The following is a 20,102-nucleotide window of genomic DNA, read 5'->3' as shown; positions in this document are numbered from 1 at the left end:
TGCGCACTCAATGCAGACATCCAGCTAGCCCATACGACATTGACGACCAAGATGGCCCCGCGTGAATAACGCGAGGCTCAGCGTCTCTCCAGAATCTGCTATTTAACGGTTTTTTATCTACTTTTGACTGGACTACTCATCCCAAATTGCTTGGCGTTGCTGTTCTACAGCAGACAGGAGCTTCTGGACATCAGAACTCAAACCTCTGACAGTTTTATCGCCAATCTCCGACTCATTCCAGAGATCTCCAGAACACCGGAGGCTGCACACTCTTCCCCGCCGGGCGGAAGTGCACGCAGACGGCGCCGAGAACGTCAACAAAGGCGGGGTAGGTGGGCTACGAGCTAAGCTAAAGCTTATACCACATCGGCTGCCCTTACCCAGCATTTTCCTCGCCAATGTCCGTTCTCTGGCTAACAAAATGGACGAAATACGGCTCTCCATCACCAACGACAGATGGATTATGGACTCAAACGCCATGATTTTCACCGAAACATGGCTAAACAACGGCTGCCCGGACTACTACTACTACTGCCCAACGCTATTGAGTTAGCAGGACGACACACACACTGAGCTGATAGGATAGCAGAGGACTCCGGCAAGACCAGAGGTGGAGGTTTGTGCATTTATATTAACAAAGCGTGGTGCACAGACTCTGCTACTACCGAGAGACAATGCTCACCTAATGTGGAGTTTATAATGGTCAAATGCAGACCCTATTATCTCCCAAGAGAAATAAATTCCATCATACTCACTGTAGTGTATATCCCCCCGGATGCTAATGCTAAACTGGCTATGAAAGAACTTTATGCAGCCATTAGCATACACCAGACCAAACACCCTGAGGCTGCTTTTATTGTTGCTGGTGACTTCAACCACTCCAACCTGAAAACAGTCCTCCCCAGATTCCACCAACATGTCTCCTGCCATACCAGAGGGGACAATACTTTAGACCATGTTTATTCCAACCTGCCTGGGGCATACAAAGCAACACCCCTCCCCCACATTGGACAATCTGACCATCTCTCCCTTTTCCTCACACCTCAATAAACACCACTCATCCAACGTGTGAAACCCACTGTGAAGACAATAAAAGTGTGGCCAGAGGGGACAGACGCTGTGCTCAAGGACCGGTTTAACACTAGCCCTCCTGAGATTTCAAGATCCTCAGGACATCACCCCTCCTTCTTGCCAGCAATTAGCAGGACCATACATCACCCTTTATTATGTTAATTCACAGAGGAGGACTGAGAGAGCAGCTCTGTGGTGCACACAGAAAGTCTAATACTACTACTAATATCCTCTGCAAATATATAATATTCTGCTAAATGTTTGTTGTATATCAGATTATTTTTTTTTGTATCTGATTTGATCAGAATAATGTTGTTTAGCACCACATGTATTTGTTTCATCCTCTTATTGCCTTTATTGAGTATATTCTGTCTAGAGTAGCTTCAAACTGTACTCTACTTTTTGCACCAAATCAATCTTAGGTGTTGATGTGCCCAGCTGTTTAATTCTAACCTTTTCCTCGTAAGGAAGACTATCAAATGGCTTTGCCAGAATCAGGTTGACACTATTAGCATTGTCTGCCATTGTGTGAACCTTGTTTGCTGGCTAGTTCACTTCGACCTTGCCAACAGTATGAACGACTGACTGAACAAACTAACGAAACGAAATTAAACTCGTACAAGGAAATGTTGAAATTATGTTAAACTGAAACAAGGAAATACTAGGAGTGTGTTTTATTTACACAATGAACAACGGAAATGCACAAGTAATTTCACCAAGTAAACGCCAAGAAATGGGTTGCAGTTTGTCTTTTGACGTAAATGGGTAAAAATAGCTGTCAATCAAAACAGGATTCAGCCTTTCGTCTGATCCTTCAATCATTTTGCAGAAGCTCCGCGTCCAGACCCGCCCACAGCTCCATTCACCACAGAGACGCTCTGCGTTCGGGGGCGGGACAAAATCGTGGCATTTATCCAATGACCGGCGAGTTTCGAAGCAATGAAAAAAAACGTCCCGTTTGAATGAGCGGTCCTGTTGAAGTGAAAAGACACTCAGCTTTTAACGCATTTGTAGTGAATGAAATGTTAACACAACTGAACATATTTGACGTTTTAGGGCAAGCTGAGCTTCCCTTGCAGTCTTAGAGAAATCGCCACTGCTCCGTCCGTCGCTACTACGCGCCCTTGAATTATAACTTTTGAAACACGATTCTACAGATTCTCCGTCGCGCTGTCGGATCGGTAACATATACACTCGGGTTGTAACTTGAAGTTCACCTTCAAGTTGTGTCATGTTAGGTGCCTTGGGAGCTGTAGGAGCTTTCTGTGGGCATGGGGGGGTTGGTGCTTCCAACGCATTCCTTCTCATTACCAAGACAATAGGCGTTAATCGCTTCACAGCAGAGGGGTGGGCTACAGGGAGGCTGGTTTCCCTTACGAAAATTTTCGTAGCTCGCGGAAGATTAGTGTTAAAAACACTGATTGGAATATGTTCACTCACACAGACTTGGATCAGTATGCCTCATCTGTACTGGACCACATCTCCACCACTATAGACAGTGTCACCACCCAGAAACAGATCACCATGTACCCCAACCAAAAGCCTTGGATGAACCGTGATGTTCGTCTCCTGCTGAAGGCCCGCAACATCGCCTTCAGGTCGGGAGATGCACAGGCCTACAGTGCAGCCAGGGCTGAGCTGAAGAAAGGCATCAAAAAGGCCAAACACCACTACAAAGGGAAGGTAGAAGAACACTTCTCCAACTCCGACCCCCGACGTATGTGGCAAAGACTCCAGATTACCACAGATTACAAGACCATCAACCCCTCCCCTGCCTCCTCTGATGTTCCCTTCCTCAACGAGCTCAACAATTTCTACGCCCGTTTTGAGAGAGGGAACCCAACAACTGCAACCAAGGCAGATGTGTCTGCAGACCACCAGCCACTGACTCTTTCTCCCACCGATGTAGGAGCGGCGCTGGGCAGGATTAAAGTCCACAAGGCTGCGGGTCCTGATGGCATCCATGGACGTGTTCTCAGAGCATGTTCTGGAGAGCTGGCAGGAGTGCTGACGGACATATTCAACCTGTCATTGGCCCGTGCTGTGGTACCAAGCTGCTTCAAAACCACCTCCATCATCCCGATACCCAAAAATTCCAAACCATCACGATTGAATGACTACCACCCGGTAGCCCTCACCCTCATCATCACAAAGTGCTTTGAGCGGCTGGTCCTAGCACAGCTAGGAGACACAGCTGTCTCCTAGCACAGCTAGGAGACACAGCTGCCCCCCCCCGACGCCCACCAATTTGCATACCGCCAGAATAGGAGCACAGAGGATGCAGTCTCCATAGCACTGCACTCTGTCCTCTCACACCTGGACAATAAAAATACCTCCCTCAGGATGCTGTTCATAGACTTCAGTTCAGCATTCAACACAGTCATCCCCTCAAAACTCATCACAAAACTCGCAGACTTGGGCATTAGTTCCCTCATTTCCAACTGGTTACTGGACTTCTTGACCAACCGACCCCAACATGTCCGGTTGGACAACCACTGCTCATCCACCATCACCATAAACAACGGTGTACCACAAGACTGTGTGATGAGTCCCTTCCTCTACTCCCTCTTCACCCATGACTGCAAGCCTGTCGATGGTTCCAGTACCGTCATTAAGTTTGCAGATGACATCACGGTCACCCATTATATCCCTGAATTAGCCTACACCATCAGGTGGTGGTACCACCTTGGTATGGCTCACATGTATCCATTTTTGTTTTCCTTGACATTTTAGAGCAGAGGGTGTAGTAAGGAGGACTTGATATAAAAATTGCCACTTTGACCCTAACGATGAGTGTTAAGCACCTTAACCATTACCCACAGACTATCATACATAGCATGCATGTCTGCTGCTTTTAGGTTCATTGTTCCTGGAAGTGACATAGGACCACCAGTAATAATCTCATATGGTTAGTTGAAGCTCTGATGCTGCAAAGTACAGCTGGAAAAACTTCCATCCATGAAACCTCTTCATGATGTAACTTGGTCAGTCTGGACTTTAAAGTTCTGTTCATCCTTTCAACCTGACTTGATGTTTGAGGTCAATAGGGACAGTGGAGATGCCACTTTATCTCCAAAAACCTTGCTACTTCTTGACAAACCTTCCCAGTAAAGTAAGTTCCTTGCAAATCCCGCAGTCTACCTGGAGAACTTGCAAATTATTATTAAACAGTCCTGTTTTCCCTGGCATCTTGCCAAAGTGATGTAGTCTGCCTGCAATTTTTGGAACAGGCCACTCAGTGGGGTTAAAGTTTGGTAGGGGAGGGAGACTGCAGGTGCTGGATTTACCTTAAGATGGGTAGTGCAAACTAGGTAATGGCTTTCCGCATACTTGCGGAATTCAGTATTGCACCATACTTGTTTGAGGCTATGTACCGTGTGGATTACTCCAAGGTGACCTAGACTGTGTATGGTAGCCACTGAATAGGGAAGCAGGGCATCAGGAGCCACATATTTACTCCCCTTAACCCAGATACCATCGCGAAGAGACACACTTTGCTTAACCCAAGTCCAAACTTCCAAACCCAGGGCCTGCTAGTGAAAAGCAAGTAGATCAGCCAAAATTTTAACAACAAAATTTTGTTCACAGGGTGCCAGGATATATTCGGCAAAAGACAAACCCTTTTAGCTGCATTATCAGCTAAACAGTTGCCTTGGTGTTCAGAAGACGTGGCAAAATAATGGGCTTTTATTTTAATAATAGCAACCTCTTTTTGGAAGTGTGGGCGCTTCCATTAGGTCTGCCACCTGCTAGGCATGTTTCACTGGGGTTCCATTTGCTGTCAGAAAATATCTCAGCTTCCATAACAAGCCAAAATAGTGGCATATGCCGTGTACATACATATACATTTGCTTTTAAATCTTTAGCGAGTAAGCAGGCACGTGTTCTACTAGTTCTGCCTGTTATGCTCAATAATGATATGGCAATCTGCCTGTAGCCATATCTTCATACTGTGGTGTAATAGCCCACCCTGTGCGTCGTCCCTCATCAAGTACACGGGAAGAGCTGTCTGTGAATAACACAACATCAGCATTTGGCAAAGGTGTTTCAGCATACATATTTCACACTGTGCTAGACACCAGAGTTTCACAGTCATGATCATCTGAAGCCAGTTCCAGCAGATGATTGGAAATAGCATTCACAGGTGCCTTTTTGATTACTATATTGTGCTGTCACTGAAACAATCTTACCATTTAAGAGCAAAGAGGAAACTGAGTGTGGATATTTAACAATGAGAACCTGATCCAAAACAATTGGAGCAACAGCTAAAACAGACAGATAAGTTTCCTGAATTGCTCTCAGGCAAGGTGACATTCCATGTCTTTTTTAGCAGAGTAATAAAGCACAGGCCTTTCTCTCTCTCACCCTCTCCCTCTCTCTCTCCCCATTTTGAGTTAAACAACTAGACACAAATCCTAGTGATTCTGAAACATACAAGGTGAAGGTTCCATGTTCACGAGGCCTAGTGCTGGGGCCTTGCATAGAGCAGTTTTAAGGGAATGAAAGGCTTGTAACTGATCATTTAGCTGAAACTCAGGCTTCTGATTTTCTGTTTTAGTTAGATATAGTGGTTGAGCAGTTTTTGCATCTTTTGCATCAATCTTCAGTCCAAGGCCTACAGTAATTGAACAGTCCCAGAAAAGAGTGTAGCTGTGCTAGGGTGACAGGTGGTGTAATAGCACGCACTGCAGCACACCAGTCTGGCAAAATTGACCTCTGAGCCCGTGAAACCAGCTGTCCCAAATACTGAACAGAGGATTGTTTAATATGGGCCTTTTTAAAAGGCTTGGTGTCCTACCGAATGTAAGTAATCTAACAAAGCTAACAAGTCATGTTCCTGTTCTTTTGCATTTGAGGAAGCTATCAAAATGTCATCTATATATTGCAGAACCATACTGGTCAGTGTTGGAGCATAAGCTGTGGCTAACTGTCTAAGGCCCTGTGGCAATCTTGAGTGCTGGTATTGTTGGGAACCCTATAATAAAAGCTAGCCATGGTTAATAATCTTCATCTAAAGGTACTGACCAAAATCCATTTGCCATATCAATTAAAGAGAAATTACAATGTTCTGGACATAATCCATTAAAAATAGAGGACTGATCAGCTACCATAGGTGCAATTTTTGTAATACATTTATTAGCTTCACGATAATCTACAACCAGACGAAATGAATCCCCTTTAGGAACTGGCCATACCGAGGAGTTGCTGGGACTTTGGGTTGGACACAGTAAATCTTGTCTAACCAAATCCTCAACTATAGATTGTTGATGCAACATGACAGTGTTGCATCATTAATTGTATACTGCTTGGTATTCGGGGGAGGAGTACCAGTCAGTTTGACATGTTCAACCTTTAGTAAACCACAATCATGGACCAGCTAGGGTGTTCTTTTATGGTGGACAAACTAATGATAGCTAATAATCATGTCACAGAATTTGATGAAATTGTAAGATTAGATGCAAACTGAGTAATTATATCCATGGCCAAAATAGGAGATATCTGCCCCTTGATATATACATACTGCGATGGACTGGCGACCTGTCCAGGGTGTATCCTGCCTTCCGCCCGAAGACTGCTGGGATAGGCTCCGGCACCATCCCCCCATATATTGTGTTGTTCTTTAAAGTGGCTTAGTGTTAAGGTGCTATTGTCCATTGCAGTGATGATATGATTACAAAGTGACTGACTGAAAATGGTAGTTTGGGAAGGACCCACAGCTTCACAGCTTGTTCAGAAGCCTGACATCCTGTGGGTAGAAACTGAAGTTTTTCAAACAGTTAACATTTGTAGAAAAATGGTAGAAATTACATGGACATTACATTAATTGAACCCCACTGCATGAGCTCCTTTATCTTTCTTCTTTAACTCCTTGTGCAATCACACCTTGGGCATCTCTGTGTAGGCATGGACCACTGAGGATTGCAGCTGTCCCATCATTTTGAGCGAACTTGGTGTTGGACAGTCTTAGCTCACCTCCAGTAGAGGTTTGTGCATCTGGAAGCTGGGTGTGAAGCCGTGCTGCCAGCTCTGCCAGGCTAAGAGAAAATAGAAGCTAAGAAGCCTCAAAATGGAGCAAGGGAGACGCTGTGTAAGAAAAAGTGGTCCACTGTACTAAATAAATGGATGGATTTTCTGTGGACTTAAAACCTATCCATATGACTTAATAACAAGTTTGGCACTGTGTGACTGAAGTTAAACAAGATCTCCATGTAAATTCAGAATTTGCAATTTCTGAATGACTTTACTTAGCCAGGGGTCTTAGTGCTTAGCCACTCCATCTCCATGGAGCCTCTTTCCATCTTGCCTTCACAGCATTCAAGACCAATGCTCAATCTACAGCATCCATCTGGGTTAAAATTGTGCTGAAGGTCATGCTTGGCTGCCTAAGGTTGCGTTTGATGCACCGGTGAGAAATGCCCCAAAAACAAATACACTTTTCCTGTGTGCTGGATAGCCTCGCTGTTCGTGTTGGGAAGGATTTTGTCACCAGATATGCATCAGAGTTTCACTTTAGCTCCAAAAAACGCTGAACCGCTGTTGGTGACACATGGCAGATGCTCCTTCTCACCACCTTACTGTGTCACCAGATGAAGTGCTCTGCCTGAACCTTAATGATATAGTATATGGTGACATCTTGTGGTGGGGTCACATACGACTCACTGGGTATACAACCTCTCTGTCACACAAACTTTTTTTAATAGACTAGCCCTTGCTCAAAAGTATATACAATTTTGCAAAATATGTAAATTCTCAAAATCTCAAAAGTAAGTTGGTCTGTATGTTTTTTTTTTTTTGTAGACTGTGAGACAAGAAATCAGAGGTATAATGTTTTCTCTAAGATATACAGGGCAGAATCTAGTCTCTGACATGGTGCTAGAGATGTGCCTCCCTGCAGAGTTTAGTTTTAACCCTTATCTAGCATACATGATCCAAATAGTCAGAAAATTAGACCCAGTTGTGTTGCATCTGAATTGTAGAGAGTGGTAGATCTTCAGGATTGGGCACAATTGCTCTCTGACATACAGAGCTAGAGATATAGACCAAAGCACTTAATGCTTTGCTGTAGCTCCACTATATGGGCGATTAGGCTGAGCTTGTTCGCCTGAGTAGCAGGAGGGACTACTATTCATTGACCAAGTTTCATGTCTGTATAATTGGTTTGCATGACTTGTTAGGGCAAAAAAATAATAATAGGAAGAAAACCCTTACAATCCCTAATCTTCAGCCCACGACTGTCCCATACAGCCTCAAGCAGCAGTTAGGGATTCTAGCATGATTTTGGATTTGCTGCATGCATAGGAAAATTTGTTGGTTTTCCAAGTTGTTTTTTGTTGTTTTTTTATTATTATTATTTAGGTAGGTAGCTATTTCATACTCTGTTGAATACTGTGTGTGAATCATGAGAATTAGACTGTGTGCAAATTACTTCCTTTATGAACTGACTTGGCGACATTGTCTGGTAGTAACTTAAAAAATCCTGCAGGAAAATGACTTCATGTTTGGTATGTTCATGGCGTGAAACACTTTGAACCAAAAGTTTTGTTTGTATCCCCAGCCAACAGTGTCCTGTGACTGCTGACGAAGAATTAGAGGATAACTAACACAAACTGTACAGAAACAATGTTTAAATAATGTTTAGTTAACATTATTTAAATTTTATTATTTTGGTTAAATTCAGCCTTCCTAAATTACACTTTTTATGATTCTTAAAACTAATTCATTGTCAACAGTGTTACTATTATTGAGTGAGCCTTTTTACCTTGTTAACTTATTTTCACATTTAATCATTGTCATTTCATGATGTTAGTTCATACAGTCTTTGAATTTTGCATTCCTTATTAAGAAATTTCGTGTTTCTGTTTTGTTTACTAGTAATCATGATATCATTGGAAGTAGGATTGTTTTAGTTAGGTTTATTGAGTAGGCTTGGAAACTGTTTTCATGAAACTTTAGTGCTTGAACTAGTTCTTTTGAATAAGCCAGACAAAGGAATGAAATGTTCATTTGAAAAAGAGAGTGAAAATTCCCTGCCTTAAACTCATCCCAGGGAAAGGGTCATTTTAATACTAAGCACACCAACAGAGCTCAGTTCAGAGAGAAAGAAGAAAAATCTAACTGTTAAAAAAGGAACTTGTTTTTTAAGGAAAGCTCTTTATTGTATTGTTTGTCATGTCTTTATTCAATTTTCTTTTTCTCATTTGCTCACTTTTAATTTCATAAATATAAATGCTTTTAAAATATTTTTTTCACTGTATTTAGTTGTTTAACAGCACAGATCTTTACAAAATTGGTCTTGAAATAATCATATATATATATATATATATATATAAACTTAAAATTTGAAATGTATTGTTTTTTACATGGAGCCCAAAACAACCCTTATCCTCCTGGGTCGTGGGGACTTGCATACCATAGAATAAAATGACCCTGATTCATCAAATTGGTGGGGGTAAAACCATTTATGTATACCTTTGTTGGTTTATAAACTTAATTTAATTAGTAGACTTATTGAATTTTGAACGTATATTTCACCTATTTAATCTGACAGTCACTGTGCACTGTGTATATATTCTATAGCTAAAAAGTTTGGCCTGCAAAGAATCTTTACTGCCTTTTCAGTTGTCTGTATCCCATGTGTTGAACAACAGTGCTGCCTAAACACATCAACAACTTTACATGCACACCCCCATACGAAATGTGTTGGAATACATATTGATATAAAACATGCTATCTGAAAGATCTGATTGTGTTTCTTTCCCAGCCCTCATTAACTTGCTGAAGTTTTTGCTGTCAAATGAGACCACTTTGCTGGCCAAACACAATATCTTCCACTTGGCTCTACAGGTAAGAGTTTTCAATAGAATTTTAATTTAACTGTTCTACTTTTCAAGCACTTTTCTGAGTACCCTTTAACAGTTTTTCTGAGTAAATTCCTTTCTTCTTTTAGTTGTTACGTATGCTCATGTACTCTTGAAATGAAGTTCATAATTCTTATGATGTGATTAACATGTTAGGTTTAAATTTAAATAACTTTGCAACCACTTGAGATCAACAAGCTTCAAATTTCATGTTAAACCATATTACATTTCACTGGGCAGTGCTGCTGGAATATAATCTCCATTTTTTTTTTGTTTTGTGCTAGCTGCTCTTTACCACATGTTTAAATTTCATGATGAGTGGACTGATAGGGAAAAAAGCTTGAGAAAATAAAAAAGGTTAAAAACATTTTTCCTTCTCCTATAAAGTTACCATTTTAGAGATGCGGTTTGTTCTGAAAATGGTAATTTTCCTGGGTGTTCATTGGTTAGTTTCACACAATGTTAGGCACACACATCTACCAATTACACATAGTGAGTGGCAAGTGGTGCGTACCTCAACCCCTTTTCATAACCTCATAACACAGTATGTGAGCCATGTGAGAATTTTTATTATTATTTATTTTTTTTTTAAAAAGAGAAAAGCATATGTAACTTTTGCAGTTTTTTGTAATTTTTTTTTTTGGTCATTTATTTATTTTTAAGGGACTTTATATATGGTTAACTTAAGAAGAAAAAAAAACAATTTCATGTGCACAAGTTTGGATACCCTTCCTTAAAGTAAAGTCTGAGACCTTAATTAAACTTGTTAATCCTTAATTGACTCATTAGGGCTGGTTAGGCAGGTTATTCTTAGGATGATGTAATAATTTCCTTTAGTTTTCAAACCTTGTGCTACGTTTTCTGGTTTCGTGCCATTCAGTTGCTTCTCTGCTGAGCACTGCTAGCTTTCACTTCTTTTCTTTATTCTATTTTTCTTTATTCTGTTCTTTATATGGGAGGCAAATCTGGCCAAATAGGAAATTATTATTAAAACAAAATGTTAATGCAAACCTCTTTTTGCCATTTCTTTTTCCAAACATCTGTGCAAATATCCTACCAAAATTGAAAGTGAAATGAAATGCCTACATTTGCGATTACATTTGTCACATAAGCACAAGTAATTTGTGACAAAAATAAAAATACATGTAAAGATACTATTTGTCATTTTAATTTGAGTCATTAATCTGGTATGCCCGTATCTAAAATGAAAAAAAGCTAATGGAGAAAAGAAAATTCAAGCTTCATTTTCATTCAAGCTTCATTTGGTCTGATGTTCTTGACTTGAGTGACTTGAGACATGGCCATGGATTTTCTCTAGAGACTAAGTGGTTTAGTCTGAGGACTGATGCTGTTCAGACTCTGAGGTCTGAGGGTGTCCTAAAATGTACCCCTAGTGCTAATTAACATATGTTTGTTTGTTGATCAACTTTAAAAAGTGTGAAATGAAAGTAAATCTCCAGCAGCTGGCGTCAATATTCATTTGCATTTGCCTTTTCCTTTTTGATACTTAAAGCGCATCCACACTGAAAACTGAATCTCAGACTGTCACTTTGCGATTGATTTATACATTTTGCATTTTCATTTTGTCAGATTTGCAGCCTATTGGTATGAAAAAGAAATAAGAACATATACGTAACATTTTTTTATTTTAGTTTTGATGTGTATTACGCATTTCATGAAGAAAAGCGAAAGCCATGGATTTTCTTTTCTCTATTAGCTTTTTATTTTAGATACGGCTATGAAACTGAAATTAAATGAGAAATAGCTGTTTTAAATTCATTTTTATTTTTGTCACAAATTACTCTGCAGATTTCAGATGTAGATATTTAATTTAATTTTTCGTTTTGCCAGGACATTTGCCCAGAAAAGTACATTTTACTGTTTTATTTTTATTTTTTTATTTTTTATTTCTTTTTTTTGCTGGATTTGCCTCCCATATTCTTTCTTGTATTTATTTATTTTTTAATGTTTAGAGTTACAGCATCTGCGCTCTTTATTTGTAGGCACATCAGGTGTTATCAGAGACCACAGCACAATGCCAGAGCATAATATCATAATATCAGTCACTTCATTTGCAGAACTACTTTGAACCACTGCAAGACCTTGTTAGCTTTCTAAAAGCGGTGAACATGATGCAGAAAGAAGCAGAAGTGTCAGCTGCTCAGTGCATCCCAACAGACCCACAGGGCTCCAGGGCACTGCAGCAGACACCCTTGTCTTTTGGGGATGACCGCTAGTGGCGTGAAATACCAAACTTTGTAGTTCGATGTCAGACGTCAAATTGAATTAGAAACTTCCTTTATTACTGGCTGTATATACATTGTTCATGTTTGCAAGAATGATATAAAGCAGTAGTCTGAAATACAACCCCAATTCCAATGAAGTTGGGACGTTGTGTAAAACATAAAAACAGAATACGATGATTTGCAAATCCTTTTCAACCTATATTCAATTGAATACACTACAAAGACAAGATATTTAATGTTCAAATGGATAAACTTTATTGTTTTTTGCAAATATTCACTCATTTTGAATTTGATGCCTGCAACACGTTCCAAAGAAGTTGGGACAGTGGCAACAAAAGACTGGGAAAGTTGAGGAATGCTCAAAAAACACCAATTTTGAACATTCCACAGGTGAACAGGTTAATTAGAAACAGGTGAGTGTCATGATTGGGTATAAAGGGAGCATCCCTGAAAGGCTCAGTCATTCACAAGCAACTGCATTAAAAACTGACATCATTCTGTAACGGATATTACCACATGGGCTCAGGAACACTTCAGAAAACCATTGTCAGTGAACACAGTTCGTCGCTCCATCTACAAGTGCAAGTTAAAACTCTGCCATGCAAAGTGAAAGCCATTTATCAACAACACCCAGAAACGCCACCAGCTTCTCTGGGCCCGAGCTCATCTGAGATGGACTGATGCAAAGTGGAAAGGTGTCCTGTGCGCTGACAAGTCCACATTTTAAATTGTTTTTGGAAATCATGGACGTCGTGTCCTCCAGGCCAAAGAGGAAAAGAACGGTCCGGATTGTTATCAGTGCAAAGTTCAAAAGCCGGCCTCTCTGATGGTCTGGGGTGTGTTAGTGCCCATGGCATGGATAACTTGCACATCTGTGAAGGCACCATTAATGCTGAAAGGTACATACAGGTTTTGGAGCAACATGTGCTGCCATTCAAGCAACGTCTTTTTCAGGGACGTTCCTGCTTATTTCAGCAAGACAATGTCAAGCCACATTCTGCATGTGTTACAACAGCGTGGCTTCGTAGTAAAAGAGTGCGGGTACTAGACTGGCCTGCCTGCAGTCCAGACCTGTCTCCCATTGAAAATGTGTGGCGCATTATGAAGCACAAAATACGACAACAAAGACTGTTGAACAACTGAAGTTGTACATCAAGCAAGAATAGGAAAGAATTCCACCTACAAAGCTTCAACAATTAGTGTCTCAGTTCTCAAACCCTTATTGAGTGTTGTTGAAAGGAAAGGTGATGTAACACAGTGGTAAACATGCCCCTTTCCCAACTTCTTTGGAACGTGTTGCAGGCATCAAATTCAAAATGAGTGAATATTTGCAAAAAACAATAAAGTTTATCTGTTTAAACATTAAATATCTTGTCTTTGTAGTGTATTCAATTGAATATAGGTTGAAAGAATTTGCAGATCAATGTATTCTGTTTTTATTAATGTTTTACACAACGTCCCAACTTCATTGGAATTGGGGTTGTATTGAAAAGGGAGATTTTTTTTCTACACGCCAACAAGATGGGTGTTAAATCTCTGACAGAGAACCTAATGTTCTCCATGTGCAACTTATCCACCCCCACTGGTGGAAGCCCATCAGCACTGACACCTAAGAACTTAATCACTCCAGAGCTACAACTGAGCCAAGCCCCAGGTACAGCAAAAAGTCTGCCCAGTTTTTTCTCCACCCTGTTCTACTGCCTCATCTCCACTTCCATCCTCTACACTTTCCCCTAAGAAGTGTTAATGTCTCAACCACCTACAGCACTTCAAATAAAAGAGACAAGCTCCTGAAAGTCAGCTTCAGACTCTACCTCATCATTAGCAGAAGCTCCACCCATCCTCTTCCACTGAAGAATAGAAGAGAGTGGGTGGAGCTCACATTTTCAAGTAATATGGCAAATTGAAATTTGATTTTTGGGTCCATGATGCCACAGTGGTGTTAACAGTACATGTTTTCACAGCAAGCTTGCACACTGTATGGCTGTATTCTTTCCATACCTCTCAAAACCTCACAAATAATTCTCATTTAATTGATGTTTTTTGGAGAGTTTAAACTAACTTTAACTGTATCTGTCTTTTACATCCAGGTTGTAAACCTCTTTAACATGTTCATCACATATGGAGACACATTCCTACCTACTCCCAGCAGTTATGATGAGCTGTATTATGAGATTGTTCGTATGCACCAGGTCTTTGACAACCTGTATTGCATGGGTGAGTTACCTTGTTTTTGTGTGCCTGAGAAATCAATTTAGGGCCCTAAATTAAAGTAATTGATTGGTCAGTTGTCATGAATGCTTCATTATAGCTTTCTTTATAATAATAATAATAATTCTCTTTCTTTAACTTATTGAGCTATTAAACATACTACAGATTGACTATGTAGCTTTAATGAATCTTTGATTTAGGAAGGTTCTATTATGACTGAATTCTCACTTTTGTCTTGTTGCAATCTGGTGATGTGCTATTTCACATTGTCATAACTGACACAATGGTTGTGGTGTTTAGCTTCTTATGATTCTTTGTGTTTGTCTTCTGAATGTTAAATCCTCTTTGTGGTGTTTCAGTTCTCAGAGTTTCCACCAACGTAGGCCAGTGGAAGGAGCCTGCTAGTAAAGTCACTCATGCGCTGGTTAATGTCAGGTAGGCACTGATGCCCTCTTGATCTGTCTTGAGTATTTTCACATGGGTAATTAACCAGGGAACACATTATGTTCTGTTCTTGCCTGCAGGGTTGCCAGGTTTTTTCTTCTGTAGATACTCTTCAGGAATAAGCTTTTCATCTGTGTCTTACTGCCTCCATACAAAATGCAGACTGATAAAACTGGTTACCATTCATGAATAAAACATACGGTCAGCTGCAGTACAATGTAGCCTAAAAACAAGACACAACCAAATATGATAAAGTACTAATGTGACAAGTATCTATACAAAGCAGAAATAGACACACTTAAAATAAACTCTGAGAGCATGTTAATATACAAATCTCATTTCAAAATGCAATGTATTTTAATAATTATGATAATTGAACAATTGTATAACTATTAGACAGCGATTTAATATCATAGATATCAAATTTGTGTCAACATGTAAGTACACACACAGGTGTCATACTCCAATGATAAAGTAACATTTGTATCTCCCAAGTTATGCTGTATTTAATTTTTAATTAATCAGTCAGCACTGTTATTATTCTGTAATTCAGACTTAAAAATATTTAAAATGTCATTGTGTATATAATAGGGCAAACTAAAAAAAAAGGCTAAGACAACAAAATCAGTAACTAAATCTTGGATTCAAGAATCAAGCAAAGGTTTTTGCTTTCATTTTTTATGGGAATACATGACTTGGTTAGTGATCTTCTAGGCCCTAAATGAGTTGGCAAGTATTGATTTCTGCTGGCAAGTGTTTTTTTCTTGAAGAAAAACAGGAGTGGAGACTTGAGGAAAAAGAAGTTTAATAATGCGCATCTTCGCACCAAGCAAGTCTACTTGGCTTAGACAACCATCAAACTTAGTCACTCCGCTAAAACACACCCACTAGTTGTCTCTTTGCCTAACGACCCCAAAAGGCCCCCTACTTGATGGCCAGCTGCCTCTACCTTTGTAATTAAAATAGAGGTGTTGAGGTCCATCCAGGAATGTACGGTCTCCCCCGTTGCTAGATGTGGAGGTCTAGATAACAAGATAACAAGAATAGATGACAAGGACCACTCTCCACAGCCCCCACACATCACCCAAGAAAAGACATACAAAATGAGATGCCCCAAATGGCAAGTTACAAAGTTAATAAAAGCAAATAAAATAAAGAAAAATAATATTTAACACAAGTAATGGCCCAACTGCAAAATTACTTTGATTTAGTACCAAAATCGAATGATTTAAGATGTTTTAGTAAAAAAAATTCCGCTGTAACAACCATCAGCTATGCTAACATGGCATTAATAACAGTAATTTGTAAAAAATTCTTATAGGTACATGAACAACACAACATGGTTAAAGATCTCAAAACAAACCAGAAGCTTTTAGATGAATCAAATATGATACTGGCTTAACTCTTAACTTGAATGATTTAGCGTAATTGTTATGGTATTTTAGTCAATTATAAAGTATTTACATGAGATAGTCACACATGCCATATGTCGTTATTTTCAGGAGACCCAGGGCTACTTTTTGCTTTTACAGATCTTGAAAACAAGTCTCACCTCAGATACCTGTTTAGAAATTGTCCGTTTGGTCTTGGTACAATGTCATCAGTGCATTTATTGATATAGCTTTTGATGGAGTGTGTTCATTACACACACAAAAAAATCTTCCAGTATGTAGATTCAAAGTAGTCCTGAAGTGTCCTGAGTCCATTGACAGACTGATCTGAGAACTGGTTTAGCCTGTTTAAATCTTTGTATGTGGGCAGGAAAAGAATGGAAGTGTGATCTGCTTTACCAAAGGCAGGATGGGGGAGGGGCTGAGTGGAGTGTAGCAGTGGTCAATCTGTTCTCCTCAGGTGGTAAATTTAATATGCTGATAGTATTCAGGCAGTTTGAAGTTTGCCCTGTTAAAATACCCAACTACAATAAAAACAGCCTCTGGGTGAGTGTTCCCATGCCTGAAGTTCTCACTGATGGTTTCATACATAACTTCAAATGTATGCAATGTATCTGAGATGATATGTAGACCACAGTGAGGCTGACTGAGCTGAAGTCTCTGGGCAGAAGAAAAAAAGGTTGAACTTTGACTGTTATGAGTTCAGTGTCTTAAGAAGCTTCTTCCTGTTTCACCAGTCAGCGCATGTTGGTAAACAAAGAGGTAGAGAAGCTGAGAAGCCACAAAGGGGCAGCCTTTTGTGTCCGTGTGTGTTTGTGTTAGGGTTGCGTCTGGAGCGATGATCGGATGTTCAATATGATGATAATGATAATAATAATAATTAAATGTCTTATTTACATTTTTATTTCTTCCTCCAGCCAGTAGTTTAATTATTCTGAATTTATTCATTCATGTAAAGAAGGAAAATTTAGCTGATTGACTAAACTAAAATTTTGTGTGTAAGACAATATCTATGTAACCAGTGAAATGTATTTATTTATAAGTGCCACTTGTTTCGACTTTGATTTCTATCACAATTAACGGAATTCATCAAAAGTACGGCGCAAGTACTTTTGTGACCACTGCATCTTTCAGAGTTACCTTATGCTGGAGAAAATGTGCCATATGATAGTTTTGGACCTACTGTGTTGTATTTTCAGAGCCATCATTAACCATTTCAACCCCAAGATTGAGTCCTATGCTGCTGTGAACCACATTTCCCAACTTTCAGAAGATCAGGTAAATTACTTTACAATGTGAAACATCCAGGGATGGAAAATACTTTAGTAATTGCACTTTATTTTACTTAAGTATTGTTTATGAAAGAGAAAAAAAAAACATACTCTTTACTTCTTACCTTTTCACTGAGACTTGCCAAAGTACTTACAAATCTCAAAGGCCATGAGATAAGGAACATCCAAAGTTTTTTCATTGTAAAATTGTTTTTAAATGTGTTTGTTAAAAATTTTAACTTTTTTTAATACTTTTACATGTATTCTTTGCTTAAGTATCCATACTTTAAGCATGATTTCTCTCAATTTTTTTCCCCCACACCTATACACATACATGATGCTGGCAGAATGCATTTAAAGGAAACCAATATTGTATTTTGCCTTCAACTTGAGCACAATAAATTGGTATACCACATGAAGGCTCATTTTTATTAACGTTTGCTGTGCACTGTTTGTTTTATGTTAACTCTGTGCAGAACACACAGACAAGAAGTGCCCAGCTCCAGTCCTGGAGGGCTGGTGTTTAGCACAGTTTGGCGATTTCCAGGTTTGGAAAAAGTCAAGAGAAATTATTCTTAAAGGAAAGTATGGATACTTAAAAAATAAATGTTAAATTAAATCAAAATAGGTTATCTTTGAGGATGTGTGATACAGTAGCACAGTAAATGACTGGCAGTACCACTCTCACAAAAACAAATGATTTTACAATGAAGAAACTGTTTGGAGGGCTGGTGTTTGGCACAGTTTGGTGATTTCCCTGCTCAAACCCATCTGATGCAAGTCTGTTGGAAAGTACAAAACTGTGCTCGAGAACCAGGGTTGTGCACCACTGATATTGACCTTAGGATTTAACTTAAATTAACAATTCCTTTTTGCTTACTTCAGTTTTTCTAAATGTGCTTGTACACATTTAGTGTATTAGATTCTGTGGACCAAGTGAACTTCACTACAGCACTGCTGTATCTGTATTTGCTTCCTTCACCAGTATTCAGATTTATATTTATGGCATGCTTTATGACCACTGCATATTGGAAAACTGAAGGCCACTCCTGTTGTATGGTAAATATGGTAGTGACAATGATGTAGACTCCTCACCTGGGCAAACACCCTACACTATACCAATAAGAGTCCTTGGGCAAGACTCCTAACACCACCTTGGCGCCTACCTGTGTAAAATGATCAAATTGTAAGTCGCTCTGGATAAGAGCTTCAGCCAAATGCCCTAAATGTAAATGCAAATTTAAGACCGAACTTCAGTTGACATAGCACAAAATTAGAGGAGGCAGAGCAATGTACATGTGTTTATTCAGCGCAGGTCCACAAGATCAAATACACCTTGTTACTGACCTCTTCCAAATGTAGATTTTTTTTCATCCCTTGTTCCTTGTATCTACTTCCATAGTGTCATATATATATATATATATATATATATATATATATATATATATATATATATATATATCCTATCTTGCGTTTCCTTCAGGAAAGGCACATTTCTAGTTCTTCTTCTTCCTCTTCTTCTTCTTCTTTTGTTTATTTTTGTGATATCGACACCATTCCAACTCCAGATTGTCCGGCCCGGTTGTGTGATGCGTGCTTGTATAAAGCTTTTTGATCGGATGCACGGATTACGAACAGTAGCCCAAAATGTGGAAATTTTTGCCCCTTTGAAAATGAATGGGGAGACTGTTGGCAGACTGGCAGACATGTCACAATGGCATGTTACACAACACATACAAACTCACGCACGGAGCTCAATGTCTCCCTGGCTCCCAACCTGTCTCTCTGCATTACCACCACACATAATGGATTTTTTAAAGGTGGAACTTCTTTTAAGGTAGCATTGAGTTCACACTGAGAATGAATGGGATGAAAAATTGCATGATAATCTACAGTACTTCTGCTTGCCCGAACGACACAGTTTCATATTCACTATCTCAGGGCAGCCTGCAAGCACAAATTCACTGTTCTTACCCTCTTCTATTTGTCATTTTTCCATCCTTCGTTCCTCCCATTGAGTCCCATTCGTTTTTGCCACCACTCAAACTCTATTACTTCTTTGCCGACAGACACTAAAATGCATGTAATCCGTCAGGACAGGTCCCCAAGCTCTAAGCCACAGCCATACTGACTCACACTCTTCTATTTGTCATTTTTCCATCTCTTGTTCCTTCCTTTGAGTCCCATTCATTATTGCCACCACTCAAACCCTTTTTCTTCTTTGCCTGACAACCAACAAAGTACATGTTCAGGGCAGGTCCGCAAGATCTAATCCATTGCCTTATTCTTCCATATGTAGATTTAGTCTGCTGCGCAACTATCCTGCGTTTCCTTCAGGAAGGGCACTTTTCTAGTTTAGTTTTGTTTTCATTTAGTTGTTTGCTGAGGCAGTAACCTGAAAAAGTTTATAATATATAAGTTTAAACTTTTTAGCTTTTGTTGATTCAGTTTGTAAGTTTTGATTGGTTAACGAAAGTTCATTGTAAAATCTGTTGTCTTGCGGGCATAGCCAACTACCCTTTTTATTGTCTTTTTTGTGCCAAGGAGGAGAGTTCAGGATAGGCAGGTTGGCGTTGTTCAAAGAGCTTGCTGTCCATCTGCAACAACCCA

General features: G+C 39.6%; 1 protein-coding gene across 2 annotated transcripts in view; it reads left to right on the top strand.

The window, feature by feature from the left end:
• The window catches only part of armh3 (armadillo like helical domain containing 3), an 80,360-nt gene that overhangs the window by 53,144 nt on the left and 7,114 nt on the right, over window positions 1-20,102 (top strand). For both annotated transcript variants that reach the window (XM_017725687.2, XM_017725689.2), the window contains exons 21-24: window positions 9,833-9,915; window positions 14,266-14,392; window positions 14,746-14,821; window positions 17,421-17,499. In XM_017725687.2, coding sequence (XP_017581176.1) covers window positions 9,833-9,915; window positions 14,266-14,392; window positions 14,746-14,821; window positions 17,421-17,499 — 365 coding nt within the window. The remainder of the gene's footprint in view (window positions 1-9,832; window positions 9,916-14,265; window positions 14,393-14,745; window positions 14,822-17,420; window positions 17,500-20,102) is intronic.

The sequence above is a fragment of the Pygocentrus nattereri genome, chromosome 15, assembly GCF_015220715.1.
Source record: "Pygocentrus nattereri isolate fPygNat1 chromosome 15, fPygNat1.pri, whole genome shotgun sequence".
Lineage (NCBI taxonomy): Eukaryota > Metazoa > Chordata > Actinopteri > Characiformes > Serrasalmidae > Pygocentrus > Pygocentrus nattereri.
This window is presented reverse-complemented; position numbering and strand designations above follow the sequence as displayed.